This window comes from Varanus komodoensis, unplaced genomic scaffold (assembly GCF_004798865.1).
Source record: "Varanus komodoensis strain SLA01 unplaced genomic scaffold, ASM479886v1 scaffold1, whole genome shotgun sequence".
NCBI classification, from domain to species: domain Eukaryota; kingdom Metazoa; phylum Chordata; class Lepidosauria; order Squamata; family Varanidae; genus Varanus; species Varanus komodoensis.
In genome coordinates, this window is record NW_025335268.1 from 564,022 (window position 1) to 586,641 (window position 22,620).

Consider the following 22,620-nt stretch of genomic DNA (forward strand, 5'->3'; position numbering starts at 1 on the left):
TTGCATAGGATTCTGCCCTTAATAAATTGCCAGCTGAGAAATTCCTCTCTCTTTTTTTGGCAAGGCCTCAAATCCGGGAAATAAGACAGTGAAGTTCCTCTGAACATAACACAAAGCAATAGAAGAAGAATGAATGTTCTCACAAAACCTTTAAAGGCCCTATTTCCTGAATGTATTTATATACTATCAACATTTAAATAGTAACTTACCTGCTAAAAAAAGAAAAGAAAACCACCAAGGCAGTGAACAATTTAAAACAATACACCATCACTCCATAAAAAGAAAATTATAGTTCTACCCTTAGTAGAAGTTGTTAACTAATATGTATACAAATGAACTGCCAAAATTATAAGGCTAAGTTACTAGTAATATCTACAGCTAATTAAAAAAAACTTCCTAGAAACTCTTCATATAGACCAATGTTTCTGCTGAACTTCCAGTACAAAACCATTATCTCTGTTTTAGAAAAAGGAAAATTCAAAGTACTTTCCAATGAGAAAGGGGACTTTCGGATACTGTATGATGTAATTGCCAGTACATACATGTTAAAATGTTGCCTATGGACTAAGCCATAACAGAGACATTTGAATGTGGGGGAAACTGCTTAAAAACCGGGAAATTAAACTTTTGCTAACTGGGGGAAAGGCACCCAGTTTTCCAATACACATTTAACCATCTTAGTGATTAAATACCAGAGTGAAGGCTAGCACTTTAATGCCAGACATGAAGAAGCTTGTCCCAGTCATTGCTGACCACAGAAGATAATGGTGTACAGAGGTGTAGCCAATGATTGTAACTGAATCTACATAAAATAAGAATTGCTACCATTGAGGGCTTTGATTATAATGGCAGGATACCCCTTCATGATCACAGGTTCCTGTATTTCTAGTTAGAGCCTTGTTTGTACTTTTTGAGTAGCGCTATGCTGTGAGAGAGCAGGGGGAGACAGCTGCCTGTTTTACATTTTCAGCATACCAGGGCCCAAATTGGAGGAAGTTTCTTTCCTCAAACAAAACAATACCTAATTTTGGCAATATTTTTCTTTTCTATGGCTTCCAGTGAATCTTGACATTCCAAATTATGCTGAAGATGGAGGTATTCCTATAATTCAAAAGGCTACAATTACACAATATGTTTTGTGTAATTTGAATGTTCACTCTGAGTGCTTTTAGTCAGGGCCTTTACTGTGTAATCATCCAACTATGGAGTTTTGCAGGGGGTCCAGATGATGCTATTGCCATTTGTAATTCTCCTGTGTTTTTCTGTCACATCTTGTCTTTTTTCTTGCCACAGAAAATCTATTAAAGAGAGGAAGACAGAATGATTCTACGGTATCTTCTGATTGGTAGCGTTAGGAAATAGCCACCTGGAAGCATCTGCAACATGTCCATTGTTTAATATAACTTAATTATTTGTTGTTTTCACTTGACAACGGAAGAGGGTGTGCTGAGCATAACTCTATGCCTTGGCACAGCAAGTTGCTTCAGCAGCACAGTTGCCAGAAGCAAATAAGAGATTTCTGATGCATCTGGAGGGTTCGTATAGTTTGTTTTCTCTGGCCTGCTTTGTGCCCGCTGTCCATATCACTGAGGTCCTCAATTCAATGGGATTTACTTCGAGGTCAGTGTACCTAGGGTCATTTTTAATTTCTGCCTAGAGTGAGGGCTAAGGGCATGCCCAGACAGAGAAAGCAGAAGATACTGGGCAGCTGCTCCATCTTTTCTTCCATCATGAAAGAGAAAATATGAAAAAACAGTAGGAAAACACAGGAAGGCAAAGTGGATGCCCACATTATCTGGACACAGCCCCCACTGTCAATTGTGTAAACAAAAAAGAAAAAAGAACAAAGACTGCTTCATCTGTAGGCATGCATGGACCAAGAGTGGCAAGGGAAAGGTGGGTTTTGAAGGAGCAAGAGACAGCTCCACATACAGGTTTTGGGATTTAATTGGTCTTTTTCTAAATTATTTCTACATTGCCCATTTCTATTTGATTTCTATCCAGGCCTTTTCTTTTTAAAGAACTCAAAGGGGTTTATATCATTCTCTTGTGCTCACTCTCATTCCCACAACAACCCTGTGAGATAGGTTGGGCTGAGAGACTAAGGCTGACCCAAAGTCACCCACTGACCTACATGGCTGAGTGTGGAGAAGAACCCAGATCTCCTGAGTTGCAGTCTTGCGTTCTTAACCACTACACCACATGGGCTCTCATAACAATATAATCCTCATAACATGCTGTGAGGTAGGGACCAGCCAGTGGTCACACTAGCCAGCTTCATACTGGGGACAAACTGAACGTGAACTCCTGGAAAGTTACCCAAATGCATCACTTCTTCTTTTAAGGTTAGGGTAATTTTAGGTTCGGAACGGGCTAAGCCTCCACCATTTCCCCCTGAGATAAGCCAACTCTGCTGCATTTGGGAGGGCCACTCTGGATTTAGCAGCTCTACTAGGAGGGTGCCCCTGAGATGGTAATGGCTATCACTTGCAAGCTAGCCCTGCCACACTTAAGGACCTCCTGCTCATTCTACTGAGGCCCTGGACCTTTGCCCCAAGATTGTGCCACTGTTTGCTTAGCCTCTGAGGCCCATCCCTCTCCGATGCATCAGACCTTTCCTTTCCCCTCCCTGCACAGTGGCAGATCTGAATTGGCCCCAAGCTGTAGAAGGGTAAACATATGGCCACTCTCCTTGCATGTTTTCCCCTCTGCTACAAAGAGCTGCTTCAAGGAGGGAAGGGCCTGCTCTGGGCAGGGTGACACCATTTTTGGAGTCATGGAACAGCAGAGCTGAAAGGGGCCAGAAGGCCATTGGGTATAACCTCCAGCACAGTGCAGGACTCCCAATTAAACCTACCCTGTCCAGTTCCATCTTGAATGCCTCTTGTGTTGGAAAGTCCCAAGACCTCCCTTACTTTCTTCTTTCTCTTTCTACTTCCCCTTAATAGAAAAAACTTTGCATCTATTGCATTCTCTGGTGAATAGCAACTTTGGGGAAGAGAACAGAATTTGGACCCAGGCACAGATGGGCAACAATTAGGCTTTCCCTTCTCCCCTGGCTGGGGGTGATGGGTGTTGTAGTCCTATACATGTGTGGGGGTGCCAGGTTGGAGAAGGGAATGGATGTGCTTCTGTTTGCAGTAATAATAATTGATTTTAGAAATACTATGGCGACTCAGGAACTCGTATTCAAAGTCAATTGTCTCTAATTACAAAACAAAATGTCCCTAAGGAAATGCTAAGAAAAAACAATAAATCCACATCATCTCCACTGTTTCCCCAGAAACGACTCAAGAGGCCTTTAGTTTATTTCATCAGCCTCGCATGGACCCAAGACCCGGAGAGGATACAGGACGCGAGCTGAGCACCAGGATGAGAAGCATGCAAAGCACATCTTCCCCGGGGCGACAGGCCTGCTGCGGGAGAGCACGGTGAAAATCAAAGCAATTCCCGGGGCTCGGAGTCAACCGGCGCCGCCGCCGCGCCGCAACACGTGCCCGCCGGCAACACCGGAGCAGCCAAGCTTGCGGATCGGCGCTGAGCCGTTAGTGGGCCGAGTGGCGGCGCCGGGGATGGACTGGCGCGCGCTCTCCTCCTTGATTGGCCGAGGTTGAGACTGCTGCTCCATATGCACTCCCTCATTGGCGGAGAGCCGAGCCCGAGCATCGGTCGAGCGAGCTGCGCATGCGGAAGCCGGTAGCGAGTGATTTTTTTTTTTCCCCCCCGGCGAGGCACGTTCTGGAGCCGTTGCTTGCTTGTCCAGTGTCCTGTTTGGAGCGCGGGCCGCCCGTGGATGCGTGGAGGGACGGGAGGCAGGGGCGCGGCGGGTGCGGGGCTGCTGCTGCTGCTGCGGGGAATGGGCGCGTGGTAGGAGGGCGGCCTCGGTGGGTGGGCGGGCGGGCTGGGAAGAGCCCGGCAGGGGAAGCCAGGGCAGCGTGGGGAAGGGCAGCGGGGCAGGTGTGTGAGCAGGCTGCTGGTGGGGGGGGGGGGGAGGGGGGGGGCCGGGGGGGGGGAGGGGGGCAGGGGGCGGGAGTTGGGGGAGGGGGATGTGTGATTGAGGGGGGCTCCTTGTGTGGGGAGAGCCATAGTGGGACCGGGAGAAGAGGGGAGAAAGGAGGCCCCCAGCAGAGGCACCTGGCTTAGGGGTGATGCCCGTTTGAAGGGGAGTGCGTGGCCCAAGCGTGAGGATGGGTGGGGAAGGCGGTGATACGGCAGAGCAGGGAGAAGCTGGTGAGGAGGAAGAGGGGGGTCAGATCATGGGGGTCGCTCCAGCGCCTCCCCTCCAGCAGAACGGCTGCCTCCCGGGCGGCGAGGCTGAGCGCAGCAGCAGCTGCACTCCTTTGGTCACTGAGAGTGATGTGGAGCTTGGGAAAGGCGACGCTGCTCAGGAGCATCCTGAGGGAGAGGCCATGCTGTCCTCGGCTACGTCTGGAGTGAAGCTGACCCCTCGGCTCTCCAAGCGCAGGCTGGTGGTCCTGGCTGTCTTCAGCTTGTACTCGCTGGTGAACGCCTTCCAGTGGATCCAGTACAGCATATTGACCAGTATCTTTACGCATTACTATGATGTCTCCAATGCTCAAATCGACTGGCTCTCCATGGCATATATGGTGGTGTACGTTCCCCTTATCCTTCCTGCCACTTGGCTGCTGGACACTTACGGCCTCCGCCTCACTGCCTTGCTGGGATGTGGACTCAACTGCCTGGGTGCTTGGATTAAGTGTGCCAGCGTCCAGCGAAACCTGTATCCTGTCACACTGGTGGCTCAGATTGTGTGCTCTGTAGCCCAAGTCTTTATTTTGGGGCTGCCCTCACACATTGCCTCTGTCTGGTTTGGGCCCAAGGAAGTGTCCACTGCTTGTGCTGTAGCTGTTCTGGGCAACCAGGTGAGGAGAAGAAGAGTGCAAGTTGTTTGCTTGTGTCATGGCATGAGAAGAAAACATGTTTGTGAGGAATGCAAGATGTATGTGGCAATGACAAGAATATTCATGGTTGTAGGGGAAACCTAATAGTTTTTCTTGGATATTTTAAAGTTAGTTGCAGGTTGATAACAGCAAACTTGTGTCTGCAGTGGTACTTAAAGCAGCCTTAAGTAGAGACAGCAAGGATATTTGAAGCTGAACAATAGCTTCAAACAGTTGGAAGGAACCTCTAATCTCATCTAGCCATAGCCGGGTGATACTGTAAATTATTAAATTTCTCCACAAAGTGTATAGTTTTTTAAAGCTAAGGTTGGCAATATTTCTTACTCTGGCCAGTATTCCAGTGGGGACAACCTAGTAATGCTTGCAGTATAACCATGACCCCATCTTGAAGACTTGTTGTATATAACACAAAAACAGAATACAAGAAAGGGAAGAGTGGTTAAAATTTGAAATAATATTGACGTACTATCTTAAAAGCTTTCAGTTGTGCCTGTAGGTTTTTCAGGCTAAAGGCCAAAGGCATCTGTGATTTGCCTGTAATCAAATCATGCACTTCCACTGATTCCTGAAAGAGAGAAAATGCAGAACATCTGTGACTTCGGAAGGTTAGTTGTAGAGTTCTACAGACTGCAGTATTATTAAAATGGAGATGTCACTATATTTCAGCACAAACCCCCAGTTTTAATATTCAGAAAGCATCAGTGGTGATACAAATATTTATATACAATAGTGTTATAAGAAAGTTTCTCCCAAAAAGTGGATCACATTTAAATCCATGGAATAGAGCTATATGCAGCTGGTCCCTTTCAGGTTGATGAAGGAATGCTTTCAAACAGTGCTTCTATGATTTTTCAATATATAAAACTTGTCCCACCCACCTCTCTTTACAGTTAGGCACAGCAATTGGCTTCTTATTGCCACCGGTTTTAGTCCCAAATACAGTTGATGACCTGGAACTCATGGGACATAACATCCGTATAATGTTCTATGGCACAGCAGCAGTATCCACACTCCTACTTTTATTAACAGCACTTGGTAAGTAAACTTACTTGTCATATTTTCAGCCAAAGCTGAAAGAGCATTAAAACATTACAGTTCATAACCCTTATGCTTGGAGAATTCTGAATCATAGATTAGGTCACACATGAAACTATTTTTGACAAGCTGTTTCAAGCTACAATTTTTGGTTAACTTGAATAGCAATTAAAATGGTAACAGAGCAATTGTATATTGTACATCCTTATCTTTCTGTGTGAAAGACATATTTGCCTATTTTTGAAGCTTCTGCAGAATCTCTTATCTTACAAAACTGCACTGCTGTGAGAATTGCCATCTCAGTTGCAGTTGCTCTACTTTTTCCTTCATTGGATTATCTGCAGGTACAAAGTGCTGCTTAACTTACACTTTTGCTTAACTCTTAGAATAGCAATGGACAAAACTGCATGAACATGTTCAGTTTGTGTAGTGATGGAGTGCTATTATTTTGAGGTTTGTTCTTGGATAAGGTAATAAAAGTATTTGCACTGGTAATCTTGCCATCTTCTCTTTCACTGGTTTTCAAACTGCATTTTGGTGATACCCCATTTTGCAACACTCAAACCATGGAAAAAGGTAGAGTAAAAGGGAATGTATATGTACATTAGAAGTTGTAGCTGAAGAGCAGTAGAAAGCAGTCAAGGAAACAGTAAAGAAGGGCCAGCTGATAAAAATGTGGTAAAAAGTTAATCAGCAGAACCAAGTTAGGAAATCAGAGATGAGCCCCTGGGAAACTGATCAAATGTTACAGTAATTAATAAGTGAAAGTTTGAAGCAACAGTTTCAACAGGGGAAAGTACAAATCTTTGATAGAATGAAAAGAAAAAATTGCAACCCTTCAACAGATAAAATCTGAAAAAAACAAAAAGAACAGAATGGACCTGAAAGGGGGAATGAACAGAACAGCAGGGAAAACACAGTAGAGCACTTGTGTTGCTGCTGGGCTTGCTGCTTGCTCTCTCTCTCTCTCGTCAAAAAATATGAGGGATGAGTAAGCAATTGCAACATACTCAAATGGTAAGATGCATCGCTTCATGGATCAGCCATAGTGATTCCTGCTTCTGGGAAATGTAACTGAATACGCTGATGATATGCAACAAATGAAAGGCCATATAAAGCTATGCTCTCTATCTCGGGAAAATATGGCATGCCTCCTAATTTCCTCATTGAATAATATATGAATTTATAGAATACAATTATTAAATCAGTTTGAATAGCAGTTAATGGATTGATGTATGTGTTGCCTTTCTAGTGTTTAAGGAAAAACCCAAATATCCTCCAAGTCAATCTCAGGCTGTACTGGTGGATGTATCTCCAGATGACTACTCTTATAAGCAGTCGGTAATCAACTTGTTCAGAAATTTTCCTTTTGTTCTTTTGCTGATAAGTTATGGTGAGTATTTCAATATCTTATTTAACATGTATTTATATGCAATATTGTATAGTAGCTATAAAGTTTACATGTCCCTTAGTATAAATATAGATGTTAGGTGGTAAACAAGAGGTCTATTGTATAATATTTAAATACCAAAATACAAGTAGACTACTCAACAAATATAAATTATCATCTTTACATTATAGATGTAAAAATGTATACATTTATATATGAAACAATTATATACAGTTCATTATTTACCGAGGAGTCCATTCATTTAAAGAATCAACAATTCTGTTTTGAATCTGTATTAATGATTCCATTTCTGCAGTATCTAATATTTCCTTAATTGTCCAAAAAATAGATGGTGGATCCTCATAATATGTAAAGTCAAAAACCCATATATAAAAAGATGTATCATAACTTTTTTGCACCTATGAATAGTTTTTACATCAAAGATTTCTTGTGCAATATGATTTTCCTAGTTCAGTAAAATACTGTGTTTTTTCATAACTGATGTCGCTTATTCATGTTGTGGTTACTTTGTCTGTAGCACCAGGGTCCTTGTCAGCCAAAAAGCTCTCACAATGTATATTGTAAAAGAGATGTTCTTGACTTGCTTTTTTGCACTAAGCGGTATTTTAGTGCTCTGGTAATTAGTGGCATTGATATCCAGTCATAGATATGGTCAAGTCACTACCTGGATAGGGCACATAGCTAGTTGACTGTCTACTTCAACAATGGCAAAGAACCCCTTAGGAGGCCCATGGCTTCCAGGGAGCTCTTGACAAAACTATGGCACCTTTTCCTCATTCATTGGCTGAGCTCACATGACAACTGCAGCCCACAGTGGGTTTGTTTCTGGCCAGGGTGGCTGAAGAACCAAGGATAAACTTGACAGATGATCAGGCTTATCATGGGTACTTTGCTCCCTCTTCCCTCCTCCTTCCCCCAAGTGATAACCAGCTATCCACATATTGCCCTAGGCAAATTTGGAAGCTGTACTCATTGCCTTTAGGATCGGGCCCTGCTTGTGCTATGGGTTTTCTCAGGCAGGAAGAGGTGGGGGCATGTGCTGCTAAGCAATGAGACACCATCAAAAAGACTAGGAGGTTTACTTTCAAGCAGCGGGAGGTTTACTTTCAAGCAGCAGCAACACAACAACTTACCATGGGTGGCAACAACCCAAGGGCAGCCCACCCTTGGAGACACAACCCACCCTTGTTGAAGCAGCCCCTGTTCTCATGACATGACAACCCACCCGTGATAACGAACAAGGGTGGGGTGGGTTGTCCAAACCAGGTCATTGTCTCATAGGATTCCAGACTCTGGTTTCCTTACTTGATTTGGAGCTGATCTGGAGATGGCTAGAGTGATAGTGATAAAAGGCTTGGGGTGAGTCTAGGCACTTCTGGTAGAGGGTTCATTTGCAGCCTCCTTTCTTCACAGATCTGAAAGAAGGATGGATTGAATTTTGGATGCTAAAAATATAGCGAGTTTTTGTATGTGGCTTCTAGAAGTGTGGCTTCTAGATCAAGAGAGGTATTACTATCACATTATATGACTCTGGTGCACCTGCAGCTGGAGTATATTGTTCATTTCTGGGCTCCACATTACAGGAAGGATATAGGCAGGTTAGAATTGGTGCAGCGTAGGGCCACAAGGATGGTGCCCAGATTGCAGGTAAAGCCGTATGAGGCGAGACTGAGGGAACTGGGTCTTTTCAGCCTGGAGAAGAGGAGATTCCAAGGGGATCTGTTGGTGACATACAGGTATGTGAGGGGATGTCACATGGAGGTAGGTAGAGACCTGTTTTCCCTTGCAGAGGAGGACCAGATGTGTTCCAGTGGGGTGAAGCTCAGGGAACCAAGGTTCAATTTGGATGCCAGGAAGTACTTCCTGACAGTTAGGACCCCTTGGTATGGAATAGACTTCCAAAGGAGGTGGTTGAAGCCCCACTGGTGAGGGAGTTCAAGGATAGGCTGGACATGCACACGGTAAGAATGTCATGAGAGGAGCCAGCTGGTCAGACTAGATGGTCTGGGAAAGCCTTTCTGATTCTCTATGTTTTTTTTAAAAAATCTGTTTTACTTGATTTTGTTTCAGTAGCCACAGCAATGCTTTTCATTATCTCATTGTAGGAATTATGACTGGGATCTTTTATTCAGTCTCAACTCTACTAAACCAAATGATAGTAACTCATTATGTGGTAAGTTTATGTTGAATGATTTATTCTAAACAAAGGATCCCCTGTCCTGGTTATTTTAAAATTGGTCTTGGTGTCATTTTACTCAGGATTGAAAAAGATAGGATGTGGGAGAACCGTGGTTAGGTATGTGAATCATGTCTTGCTATATTGTCCTGAGCTCCAAGCTGGAGCAACAGTGGGATAATAAACAGGAGGGAGGGGTCGATCTGTGGATACCAGTAGGCATAAAAGATGGCGCTGTGGTCTTGGGGGGCACTGGAAGTGACAGGCAAGTACATCATCTAGCCTCTGCGAATATCTCCTAAATATTTGGGAGTCTAGGAGACTTGGGCAATGTCTGCTTTCACTTTTTTGTGATTTTATTTTATTTTTTTTAATTCTAATGGGGTAGTCTGTTCAGAGTTATTCAGGAAGCCTATAAATTTACAAACTATAAAGTGAAATCTATGGCAGTGTTCTGCAGGCCTTCTGTTAGTTATATTTGTTTCATTGGCTGTCATTTTACTCTGAATTAATAAGTGTATGAAAGTATGTAGTAGCAGGGCTTTTTTGTCATAGAACGCACCGGAACAGCATTCTGGCACCTTTTCTTGACAGATTTTTCCAAGTGATTGTGAATCGCCCTGTTGGGCGTAGCAGATCAGCAGCAAAAATCATTAACATAGTGCCTGCGGGCTGCTTGTGTGTTGGTGCTGATTGTCTGTGCTGCCGTGGTCTCTCCCCTTCTCCTCCTGAAGCTTTTCCCTGTCGGCGTTCCTGTCTCCCGCCCCGGTGGGGCCCAGACCTCTTCTCCAATAAACAGCCGCCTCCCCTACTCTCTGCTTTCCATGCCTCGCGGTCTCCCTGCCGGGACAGCCCGCTTGCTCTGCCCGGGTCTGCTCCCAGCCCGCTTGTCTGTGGATGAGGGCCACTTCCTCACCTTCCCCCATCCTGGCGGCTTGGGCCTTGCAGGCTGCATCCAGACGGCCAGTCTCTGGGGAGCGCCTGCAGCCCTCCCAGGGCAGCATTTCCTTTGCAGGAGGTGAAATCATTTCACTCCCAGAGAGAACCGTAATGGGTGGAGGCCACACTGAGAAGATCTTGCCCCGTGCTGGGGAACTTGCAACCCTCCAGATCTGGGGAATTGCTACTCCCATCTTACTTTGCCAGTGGGTAGGCTGGTTGTGGCTGATGGAAATTATAGCCCAGCAATGTCCAAGGGTGTGTGTGTGGGGGAGGCTGCAGGTGCTTCTGCTGTACTCTGAGCTTGAGAATGATGCAAGGGAACAGCCATACATTCACTTTCTTGCACTCGTGCACACAACCCGCCCTGCAGTCTGAAATGTTAGAGCCCAGCCAATTGAGAGACTCTGCAGTGGGGGGCGGTTTGCTTGTGGCCATCCAGATGTTGCTGGGCTCCATTAGTTTGAGACAAGCTTGCTAATGGAGGGGGAAGATGAGAACTGTAGTCCAGGATCACCTGGAAAGCCGCAGCCTTCCCTCCCTTGGTCCACCACCTCCGCCATTTTGCCCTGATACAAGAGGACATAAGAGCGCCCAGCTGCCCATTTGCCTCGCCCACCACCCCCCGTTTGTTTACACAAGGTGATTTTCAGAGAGTGGCACAGGGCTTGTTTATGCCTCTAAAGCACAAGAGGGCACCCTCCAGTCTGGGCCTCAGGTGGCCCTTGGAAGTGGCTTGTTCAGCCCATGGTCATGTGAGTGCTTACTGCCGGTGGCGACCGTTGTGTAAAAGTGTGACCCCAAGACGTGAGTTTCGGCACCTTTTTTTTTTTTTTTTACCAAAAAAGCACTGTGTAGTAGTATTTATCTGTGATAACTACAGAAGTGATAGCTGTGATTTTAATTTTCTTAGAGTGAGTACATACACTTATACATTGTAATAAAGAAGGCATTGCTTATAGATATTTCCATAACTATATTATTCAAAGGGAGAAGAAGTAAATGCAGGGAGGATTGGACTGACCCTTGTTGTAGCTGGAATGGTGGGCTCAATTATTTGTGGCTTGTGGCTCGATCACACCAAAACATACAAGTAAGTCTGTGAGTAGGAAAAGCAAATAATAAAATGTATTTAGATTATTTGCTGTAATTATGGGGTAAAGAGTAGGGGGGTTGGCTAGCAACTGATCAAATAAGGTATGCAGTGTATTTTTCTTGCTGTTTGGTTGGGGGATTGCTCTGCATATATTTATAGTTGGGTTTCAGAATATAATGCATACTGATGAAGCTGTGAGGTAAAAATCTCATCTCTTGGGAAGTCAACTGACCAACTACACTGTAAGCATAAAGGATTCCTTGATGCTTAATCCATTTCCGTTGCTGCTGTGGCTGTATAGAACCATAGCAGGATGCAGCCACAAGCCTGGTTCAGATGATCATCTGAGGCTTCATAAACCATTGAGCTGAGCATGATGACTGTCCTGTTGCATGCTGGCCTCAACATGCTGGCTCATATTCAAAGCTATAGCCAACCTGGGGAAATCTGACTTAATGATAGTTAATAATCCAAAAAAATATACCAGAATCGCATCCTGACATACTTTCTTGCTTGGTTAACTGACATTAAACCAGTATTGTTAGCCTTGGAACTCTGGCTTAAACCAGGATCTTTGCACCAAAGCCAACTTGGAACAAGAGCAAGGGAAGAGGAATGCTGGACTGGGACACTAGTTTCTGGTTTCAGAAGCCACAGTTCATTTCAATCTTTTTCAAAGGAGATTTGCCAACCACCCACATTAATGGTGTGCCTCCCACAAATGACAGGTTAAGGCAGCTTATTAACAGAGGACATATGTGTTGATAAGTAATTGTCTTGGCACCTTATCTTGCTGTGTTGCCTTAAAAAAAAAAAAAAACCCTGCTCTCCCCTCCCTCCATCTTTTTTCCCCCTTTATTTCATTTGTATACTGTCCTATAGCTGAAGTTGTCTGAGTGGTTTACAGCAATGCATAAAACAAAACAATAGAATACAATAGAATATCATAAAAACAACAATATGAAATTAAAATTCATTCAAAATAACTTTAAATATAAAGTAAAATACAGTAAAAACAGTAAAAAGACCCAGCCAAGAAGCCAAGAAGAATTGCTTAAATAATCCTCTTAGACCTCTGGAAAACCAAGGCAATCTTTTTTTTTTTTTTTTGGAATAGGTTTTATTCTTAATATACCTAACAAAAAGAAACTAAGAAGCATCAATCATCAAAAACATCAGACCTACTGGGTCAGCCCCCCACATTTTTTCCTTTTATGTTAAACTATAAACATGTTTAAGTCTATGCATAGTCCCATTTCTCTAGCCAATAATAAAAAGAATCCCAGGTTTGATAGAAGTCTGTATCTTCTTCCTCCCTCAGAGACAAAGTCAATCTGTCCATTTCTGCACAGTCCAAGATCTTTTTTAGAATCAGTTCGTCAGTAGGTGGCTCTTCACTCTTCCAGTGTTGGGCAATGCAATCCTCGCTGCAGTGGTTACACGTAGAGTCAAATACATTGCTTGTTTACTAAGATCATCAGGTACAATGCCTAATAAGAAAACTTCAGGTTTAAATGTTAAAGGTTTTTGTAACATTTCCTCAAACTATTTGTGTATTTTAATCCAATACTTTTTTGCTTTATCACAAGTCCACCACATATGATAAAACGTACCCGATTTGTATTTGCATTTCCAACATCTATTTGACATATTTAGAAACATATTAGCTAACTTATTTGGCGACAAATACCATCTATAAAACATTTTATACAAATTTTCTTTATATGAAGTTGCTAATGTTACCTTAATATTTCTTTCCCACAATTTTTGCCATTTCTCTAAATATTATATCCAAAATTTTGTGCCCATGTTATCATAGTTTCCTTAACCTGTTCATCTTCCATTCTCCTCTCTAGCAGGAAATTGTACAATCTTTTAATCATTTTCTCCTCAGATTTAAGAATCACGTGATCAAATGCTGTTGACTCCTTATAGAAGCCCCACATTCTATGATCTTTGGCATATCTCTTGCATTTGAACCTTGTGCCACCAAGAAATATTAACTCCCTTGTTCTTGTATTTCTTGATTCAATTTTAATCCTCCATCATTATCCAAAATATCATCATATCCCATGATCATATTAAAGTTCAGTGCATTTGGATACATGAGAGCTTCCACAGGCGAAACCCATCTTGGTAATTTAGTATACAGTTTTGTCTTTAGCTTTTCCCACACCGACATTAGTGATTTCCTAATATAATGATTTAAGAAACAACCATGTACCTTACACTTTTCATTCCACATATAAGCATGCCAACCTATTTGCAAGTCATGATTACAAGATTCTCTTATTTCTTAAAGTTATCTATTCTTTTAGCCACATTAAAACAGAGACTTGATAATACAATATTCAATTAGGAAGACCAAAACCCCCATTCCCTTTAGCCTCCTGGAGCATTTTTAATTTAATCCTGATAACCAAGGCAATCTTCAAAGGCCTCCATATAAAGAGTTATCTTGATCTGGAAACAAGGAGGGTGGTCCAAAGATGGGGGGCGGGGCAACTTAAAGTGCCATAATCTTTAAAAACTTATAATCACCTTGCAAATTCTGAAGGATGGAAATGGAAAAAAGACATGTATGGATTGCATATTATACAAGACTGTCTGCCCTGAGACAAGGGGAGACAAATGTTATTGAGATGTACTGTGCATTTGTGTTTGAATGTTTGGTTTAAACTGTAGCCAACAGAATAATGGTATTGTGATCTGTCTTTGCCAGGATTGTGATTGCTTATTTTAACTTTGCACTGTGTTTTGTAGGCAAACTACACTAATTGTGTATATCCTCTCATTTGTTGGGATGGTTGTATTTACATTCACCTTGGATTGTGGACATCTTATAGCTGTATTTGTGACTGGTGGTGCACTTGGGTAAGGATACTCAGAGTCTATTGATAAAATATGCCAATGTATTATTTTGAGGAAGTGAAGTGAAGGCCCAGTCCAGTGGGTTGAGCTTGCAGTGTTAACAATCCCCCAGAGCTTACACGCATCTTGTGCAGAGCAGGAGGAGCAGTGGGAGCTATTATGCCTTTTCTGTACCTCCCACTCTGTATTTCAGCGAGATGGGTGCTTTTGGCTTCCTAGGTGTGCACTTCATAGGGGGGAGGGAAGAAGAATAAAGAGGACAAAGGATAACTCATATCCTGACCTCTGCAGTTTTCTTTCCTGCCTGTCTTCTGGAACACCCCTTTTAAGGCCTCTCAGAGATTGAGTTCCTAACCTTCAAAGGGCAGCTGACACAGTTCTTTATGTGCTGATTGTGGGCAGTGGGAGGATCAGAGTATGGATTCCCAGCTCTGAGGTCAGAGCTATCTTCCTGCCCTTGAATCTATATCCCATGACCCTCTGCCTAAGACATTTTGGGGCCATACGATCAGAGCTTTGAACTTTCTAGTGGAAAATGCATTTCCTTAAGCATTGGTTTTCAAAACTGGATATTATTCCTTGCAGATATATGTGGATAATACACTGTAGATAAACTGAGTAGTAATAAATTTTATTGGATAACACATACAATTGTCTTTAAAATATTGTTATTTTTATCTTTGGATTTTATGCTAGCTTCTTCATGACTGGTTATCTCCCTCTTGGTTTTGAATTCGCTGTGGAAATTACATACCCAGAATCAGAAGGTACCTCATCAGGGCTTCTGAATGCTTCAGCACAGGTATTGATGGATGTTTTCTGCTGAATAATTATCACTCAGTTCTGAGCTCAGGTAGTTTTCAGTCTGTAATTGGGCAGCATACGAGTATGTCTATTTCTTACTCTTACAGAAACTTGATATAGCTGGTCAAAATAAGGGAATTTTTAAAGGTATTCATCTGAAAACCAGTCCCACAGGTCATTGATACACAGAGTTTTTCGCTTGCAACATCAATTCCAAGAATATTTGGAAGCTTGTATGCATGTGCCACAAGCTGCTACATGAGTGCAATCTGATGGAATTCTTAATAAACAAAGGATCATGTAAGAGGTGGGGGCAGTGGAATAATCTCAACAACCCATATGGGCCATGCAAGTCTAGTCTAGCTTCCCTTCCTCATGTTCCTGCCTTTTCTTCTTGGAATGCAAAGTGACTCTTTACCTTGCCAAGTCCTTATTTGAAGCAGTCTTCAGACTGTGGGACACTTTCCCCTTTGTATAATTGTATAAATCTACACCATGAGAAATTAGCTCTGTGATCTCAATATGCTGAGAATGTGCTGTGCTCTCCTTTGAGAGTGGTGGGTAAATGAAAACCCATCGGAACAGCATGAAAGAAAACAAAACTTGCAAAGATAAGGTATTATCTTAACAACAAAAGCAACTGCAGCATTTGTAGTTTGTGAACTAAGTTAATAGAAAGGGATCATTTTGCTTTTATTTGTTTAACCCATTTTAAAAACTCTGCTTCTCAGTTCAAAAGGATTCCAAAGCTACTTACATAAGATCAACAACAAAAAAGGCAGTCAGTTTTTGCCCTAATCTTTACAATTTAAAAGACAAAGGAACAAGGAATGAGAAGGGAAAAAAGAAAAACAGGCTCAGGAACCAGTTATTAGAGTTACGAAGTTTTTATAATGGTCAGAAACAATTTGGGGGGAGAATTAAATGATTATTTCAGCAGACCTGATAATGATGTTGGTGCAACAATGAATAAACACCATGAGTTATCTGTAACAAGCTGCACTGTAGAAAAGTACACATGTTCTGTATGAGAATCTGAAATTCCTTCTTATGACCCTTTACAGATATTTGGAATTATTTTTACACTGGTTCAAGGAAAACTTACAACAGATTACAATCCCCGTGCTGGAAATATTTTTGTCTTTGTGTGGATGTTTATAGGTATCATTTTAACAGGTACTCATTTTGCTTTCTATCTTGAATCAATAACCATATTATGTTTTACTGGAAAATAGTGAATAATTTACAGTCCTGCTCAGGGGTTTGAGTCATTCTGTATTTATTCGTGTAAAACATTTAAACATTTCTATTGAAAAAATAGAATAAATACAAGAATAAAACATGAATGTATCATAAAATGAATGAGCATGAGTAAAAAATGAAGATCTTAAAAGCTGTGGAGAATCCATAAAAACAGCAATAAAGCAACAGGTTGCTTAGCTTTTTTTTTTACTTCAAAAGGGAAAAGTGGGGGTAGGAAGAAAATGGTACATAAATAGCCTAAAAAAGAGATCCAATTAGATTGTAAAATGGGATGTAATTAAAGAAATATGTTACCAGGACTATTGGCTGCTATCCAGACAAATGTGCCAGTAAGGAACACTGATGGCAGCAGCAGATCCCTGGACATGGTGGATTTTTTAGGTTAACAGAGCTGTTTGACACTTGTGATACCTAGCAAGGCCAGCAACAACATTAACACACCACTACAGCGCCAACTGAATTGGAAAAATAACTGATAGCAGTAGGTTCCAAAAAGTAGGGTAGGTGTGTCACTTGAATGCATCCTTACTTTTGTTCTTTCACCAGGCAGACTTTTGGGTCTTTATGCAATTTGGATTTAGCCTCTGCTCTTCTTCTAAAGTAGGCCTGTAGTTTAGAATTCTTTGGGTGTGTGGATCAGTTTAGTCAATATGAAATTACAGATTTAAAGAAACTTCTCCGTGAAATCAGACTAAGGCCTAATTTGGCAATACAAGGGACTAATAGTGTCCTTGTGTGGGCTTGGCATGTCCTTGTACACATTCTTTCTGAATCTTTATAATGTTAGGGTGACCGTTGTTGTTGTTAGTCGCGAAGTCGTGTCCAACCTATCATGATTGTTAGGTTTAAATCTAAAGGGGTACTATACTAAATTGAGAGCCTGGTTGTAATAGCTCTTTCCTGACCTTAAACTCTAGTTCTAGTTCAGTATCCAAACTTGGCTTTATTCTGCTATGGCTGCAGAGGAGTTTGTGATTTTAGATACATATTTTTACGTATTTTCACTGCCTTTCAGTATTCAGCAATTATATAATATAGACAATGTTTATCACATTAATAGAAATGAAATCCTGAAACGCATGTTAGATGGCCGTGTCAAAGAACCTGGCTATTTGGACTGTGGTCAAGATGCTTCTCTCTGTTAAGGCAAATGTTACTGTGTGTATCCTCATCTTTACTGAAAAGAATTTAAATATTTTTCTTTCCCCACAAAAGCTTACTTATGGTTGACTTCATGTATCCTTCTGTGCTTGGAGTATTCAATGAGTACATTCTTGCCTACATGAAAGAATATAGTGTAAATGGAATATGGATAATTTGTGGTCTGTAAGATGCTCTCAATTAGTTGGTTTACTCAATTTGATTAGTTAAAACAGGTCTAATTACTTTGCACCAGGAAGACTGCTATTAAATACCCATGGGTTTTCCCTACTATTATGCATGACTGAAAGAACCTTTCCAATTGTTTTAGGCACTTTTGATAAATGGATCATGTGTTTGTTTCAACTTGTTGTTACTTGTTACTGCTACTTGTTTCAACCTAGAACTTCTCTAAAAAGCATAATTTGAAGATTGAAAACAACTAGAGAGTCCATGTTAACGGGTATTGGATAGGGCACAGGAGATTTGGGTTCTAGTTTCCATTTGGCAGTGAAAGTCACTGGATAACAATGGGCCAGTCTGTCTACTTTGCAGGATTGTTGTGAGAAGAGAATGAAAGAGAATAAAATGGAGAAGAGAATCATGTACATTGTGCTTGGTCCTTGGAGGAACCATGAAATATAAATGTAACAAATGCAGAAAAAATGAACGAACTATAGGGCAGGCATCATACATTATGCTGATGGGGAGTCATATTAGTCTGGGGCTTCAAAAACAGTTGTACAGTACCTTAAAGAGTAGCATATTTATCCTATGGAATACTTACTGCAGTGAATGTGTTGGGCTTTACATGCAGTATTTTTTCTTTTCCTTTTCTTTAGCTTTAATCAAATCTGATTTGCGACGGCACAATGTGAATGCAGGAATTACAACTGTCGACATTAAATCTGTAAGTAGTTTTGATCTCTTAATTTGCTGGTATGATTAGTCACTAATACCTGACACTGGGTATTATTAATCACAGAGATTTTTCAGTTTTCATTACCTTGAGTAACAAATTACATTTCAAGCTCAGCTTCCCATTATTTAATGAAACTTTATGTACTTTTGAGTATTTTTTCTGGAGCTTCCAATCTTTGTTCCTTTAATTTTTTCCTATATAACTTTCTCTCTCTGGAATATCATAGAAACAGAATGAGTCAAAAGGGGTCTCCCGGGCCATCTAGTCTGACCCCCAGCTCCAGCCAACTCTGCTCATGACATGCACATCTTCTATATGTGTACAAGCTTGCCTACTTTTTCTTCCTGAACCTCTTTGTTATAATGCTTGGGGAATGCTGAAGGGAAGGGCGAGCTAATCTGTGCCTAGAGAACCTGCAACTGGTCACCTGACCCTCCAAAGCCCTTCCTCCTAGAAATGTAATAAAATATCTTCTAGATTTGAATATCTATGATGTGAACAATTCAAAGACTTACCTACACTTTCTCTACCCAATCCTATGGAAGTCCCACTGAAATAATCTGAGTAACTTCTGGGTAATAACGTTAGCATTCGCTGGCTAGCTGTGTTGCATTTTAACTGGCAAGCCAGGTCATAACGGTGATTTGAAAGCTTGCCTAACAACTGACAATTCTACATGTCACTTTTCTGGGCCTCTTACTCCAGTGCATAGATAGCCAGCTTGTGGGCATAGGCAACAGAAAGCTGTGTCATGTTTTTGGTAAACAAAAGCAGCAATGTCAATAACATGATTTTGATTGTGTTTTTATTGCAGAAAAGTTTTCATCTTGTATACCAGTTGCTTTACAGATGAAACAATATAAGCATAATACCAAACATACAAGTAACTATTCTAATGTAAATAAACTACAAAAATATGAATCGTCAGAGAACTGAGACCCAAGTCAGTATTCTCCACAATATACAACACTTCTGTCTTTGTGGCCATGCCTTGACACCAATTTTAACATGTTACTAGTGTGAATAATGCAAGTTTTAGACGGGAATAACTAGTAATTCAAACCAGATATGGATGTTTTACTTCATCATTCCGCATTTTCCTTGGAAGTTGGAGAGGGACCTCTTCCACTTAATAATTATAAGAGATTGTTTCCACTAAATTTGTTTTCTAAAATTATGATTATTGTAGCCTCCCAAACTTAAGAGCTGGTGGGATAGCCTCAATTACTTCTAGGCAAACCTCTTCAGGAATTGTTGATTGAATTAGTTGTCAGGTTTTTTTCCATTTCATTTCCCTTACAGGTGCCAGTTGATACTCCTACAGAAGATGAACAGAATATACTTGCAACAAAAAACCAGTCTGAATCAAAAATTTAAAATGGAGAAAAATGCTAGAGGTTCCAGATTTCCAGTTACATGAAGCAGAAGCAATTTGATGAATAATCACAAGAACTCTAAAGCCATGTAATAATCATGCAGTACTGCTTATGTATGAACTAAGTATACACATACACTCTGCTAAGGACATATTTTATCTTTATGGTGGCTAGTTACAGTGACAATTTTCAACTTTTAAAAAAGTTGAAACTGATAAAAGATTCCCAGGAATCGGCTATTCCTTTTTGGAAGCTGTGTACTTTCAGAGAATGCAGTAAAGCAACTTGAGTGTTAAGGCAACTGATAAATAGGTTCTAATTAAAATCAGCACAACTGACTAATCCACATATTGAAACCTTATATGAAGTGCGTGCACTGAATAGATTGATGTAAATTAAAGGGTTTTCTTTTTAACTTTTTATTGTAAATATGTTGGAAATTTTAAACTACTCTTTCTAGAGGAGAGGCATTGCCTTTAGCACAAAACACAGTGTAAGAAATTCAGATTTTGAACGTATTATACTGTAAATTCTATTTGCCATTTCTGTTGGCTTTGGGAGATGATAGTTTATGAAACCTCGTCTGTCCAAATACAGATGAGGGAGCTGCATAAACTCATATTTCCTGAAAATATTTTATGTTCTAGCTTTTGAAGGTAAAGTCCTTCTGGATTTCTGAGCTACAAAGCTGCTAGATCCTCATGAGCTTTTCCTTTGCATTCTGAAAATGCTTCGAAGCACATGGTGTGCAGATGGCAAAGCATTGCCAGACCTTACAAAGGCACCTGCCCATAGCTGTCTCCCCTTGTCCTAATATGCTTGTTAGTCAAAAGTAAATGTAGGAAAGGGCTTTGGGAAATAAAAGATTGCAAGGTCACACAGTGGACTCTGTCTACTGTCTCACTTGGTCAGGGATGTGTGCAGATTTACAAGAATACTGTGCCTTCTCCTATTGAATCATGTAACAAAAGAGCCTGGCTCAGTCTAAGCTCAGGCTTTACTTGCGTCCCCTCATGGTGTTAAATGCATATATTCCGTCTCTACTGTTGGCTGATGAGGTGGAAACAGTTTGATTTTTCTCAGTGTCTTTTGAGAAATAGTGATGGTGTGTCTTGTAAAAGTTCTTCCATTGTGTCAGTTGAATACAGCTTGCCTGGGACCTTTACCTCTCTTAGCATTAAAGGATGCATGAAAGTGGAAAGCGAGCATTTTTGCTGAGCCCACTCATGCTGCTACACCTGATTCTCAAATGCATAAAGACAGTTTGAGTGACTGTATTTTCTCATATTGACATGGGGGGGGGGCGATCAAACTGCTCATCTTGTGAAGGCTTCTTATGTGATAGTATCATGTACATTTTACTCCACAGCACCTGTGTTACCTATTGAAATTAGTGGGATGTAAAATAGCTGAACTCTGGTTGGATAGGAATGCTTTTTAAAACTGGCTGGGGTAGGATACCAAATTGCATCCCTTTTGTATATACAGTCTTCTGTTTATATTTACATTCAAGTTCAGTCAACTGTTGCTAAACATACCTGCCTCCTTCCTCCGTGACATCAGCGAGAGAAATATTAACTTTTCCATGTCTTGTTAAAACTGCTGTTGGCATCAAAACAACACTTTAGTAACTGGAATAATCACAGTATATGAATATGTATAAAACAATACAGAAGTTCCATAGCTTTCCCAGTAGCCCTTTCAATATGATATAAATCTTCACTGGGGCAGGTTGATGGCACTAGTAGTGTCCCCGCACATGTAGAGGGGTGTTCTGCTAGAGCAGCTTGCCCTGCCCTGGGGCCTTCCAGACGTTTTGGACTGCACCTCCCATCAGTTCAGGCAGCATGATCAGGAATGTCGGCAGTTGCAGTCCAAAACGTCTGGACTGCACCACATTAATATTCCACTTAGAGGGCCCCTGGACCAATTTAGCAGAATATAATTTAAAAAATAAAAATAAATGAAGTAAGGAAGTCCGGGCAAGAGTGGTTGCAACTTTCTTGGATAGTGCAGGCCTGTCTTCATTTTGGAATGTTGTAATGCTGATAGCGTGGCCTATGTCACCCCTGTTTGTTCAGCCTGTTATGTCCTACATATGAAAGCTTGTTCAGATGCCAGATTTGGAGGGATCGTTTTGTAGAACCTTTGGTGGTGATTGCTTAATGTTTCGGGAATGCCCAGTCATTTAATTGTTTCTTCGCTGAAGAAGAAAGACAACTATTCACCTGTCGCTAGTGTTTAAGTGGTCATGTGTAGAGGCACACATCCCCTATGCTTTTGCTGTTATTGGTGTCTTACATTTCTGAGGACTTTCAGGCAGGAGAAACTAAGCACAAAATTATTTCTCTCTGCATTCTGCAAGGGCCTCGGTGAATTGTTAAAATCTAGCTTTTTAAATTGTTACGGGTCTTAAAGGCTATTGTTAATGTTTTACTATGCCTGTATTTGTTTACTATTCTTGTTTTTTGAATTCTCATGAACTACCTTGATGGGTGGTATATAAATGCAATAATAAATATAATTCTGCCCCCAGAAGCATGTGCTGGAATGACAGATCTGACTTAAGAGTGAGGGCAGGTGCTGCCGCTTTTTGACTAGGGACCTAGAAGGTTGTGCAGGTACTCTGTGTAGGAGCTGAAACCAGCTGTGATACTACACAGAC

At 41.3% G+C, this 22,620-nt stretch overlaps 1 protein-coding gene across 1 annotated transcript; it reads left to right on the top strand.

The window, feature by feature from the left end:
• The first annotated feature begins 4,112 nt into the window (after positions 1–4,112).
• On the top strand, positions 4,113–20,378 carry FLVCR1 (FLVCR heme transporter 1). Its single transcript, XM_044448109.1, has 10 exons — positions 4,113–4,883; positions 5,813–5,957; positions 7,210–7,350; positions 9,474–9,541; positions 11,473–11,576; positions 14,343–14,453; positions 15,147–15,252; positions 16,319–16,430; positions 18,500–18,567; positions 19,882–20,378. The coding sequence occupies exons 1-10, from the start codon at positions 4,188–4,190 to the stop codon at positions 19,954–19,956; spliced, it is 1,626 nt and encodes a 541-aa protein (XP_044304044.1). The 5' UTR covers positions 4,113–4,187; the 3' UTR covers positions 19,957–20,378.
• Positions 20,379–22,620: the final 2,242 nt, after the last annotated feature.

Excerpts from the sequence above, each read along its gene's own strand:
- FLVCR1 (XM_044448109.1), top strand. The coding sequence starts at position 4,188 with ATGGGTGGGGAAGGCGGTGATACGGCAGAGCAGGGAGAAGCTGGTGAG. Across the intron at positions 4,884-5,812 it reads TAGCTGTTCTGGGCAACCAG|TTAGGCACAGCAATTGGCTT; the intron begins GTGAGGAGAAGA and ends CTCTCTTTACAG. Across the intron at positions 11,577-14,342 it reads GATCACACCAAAACATACAA|GCAAACTACACTAATTGTGT; the intron begins GTAAGTCTGTGA and ends TGTGTTTTGTAG.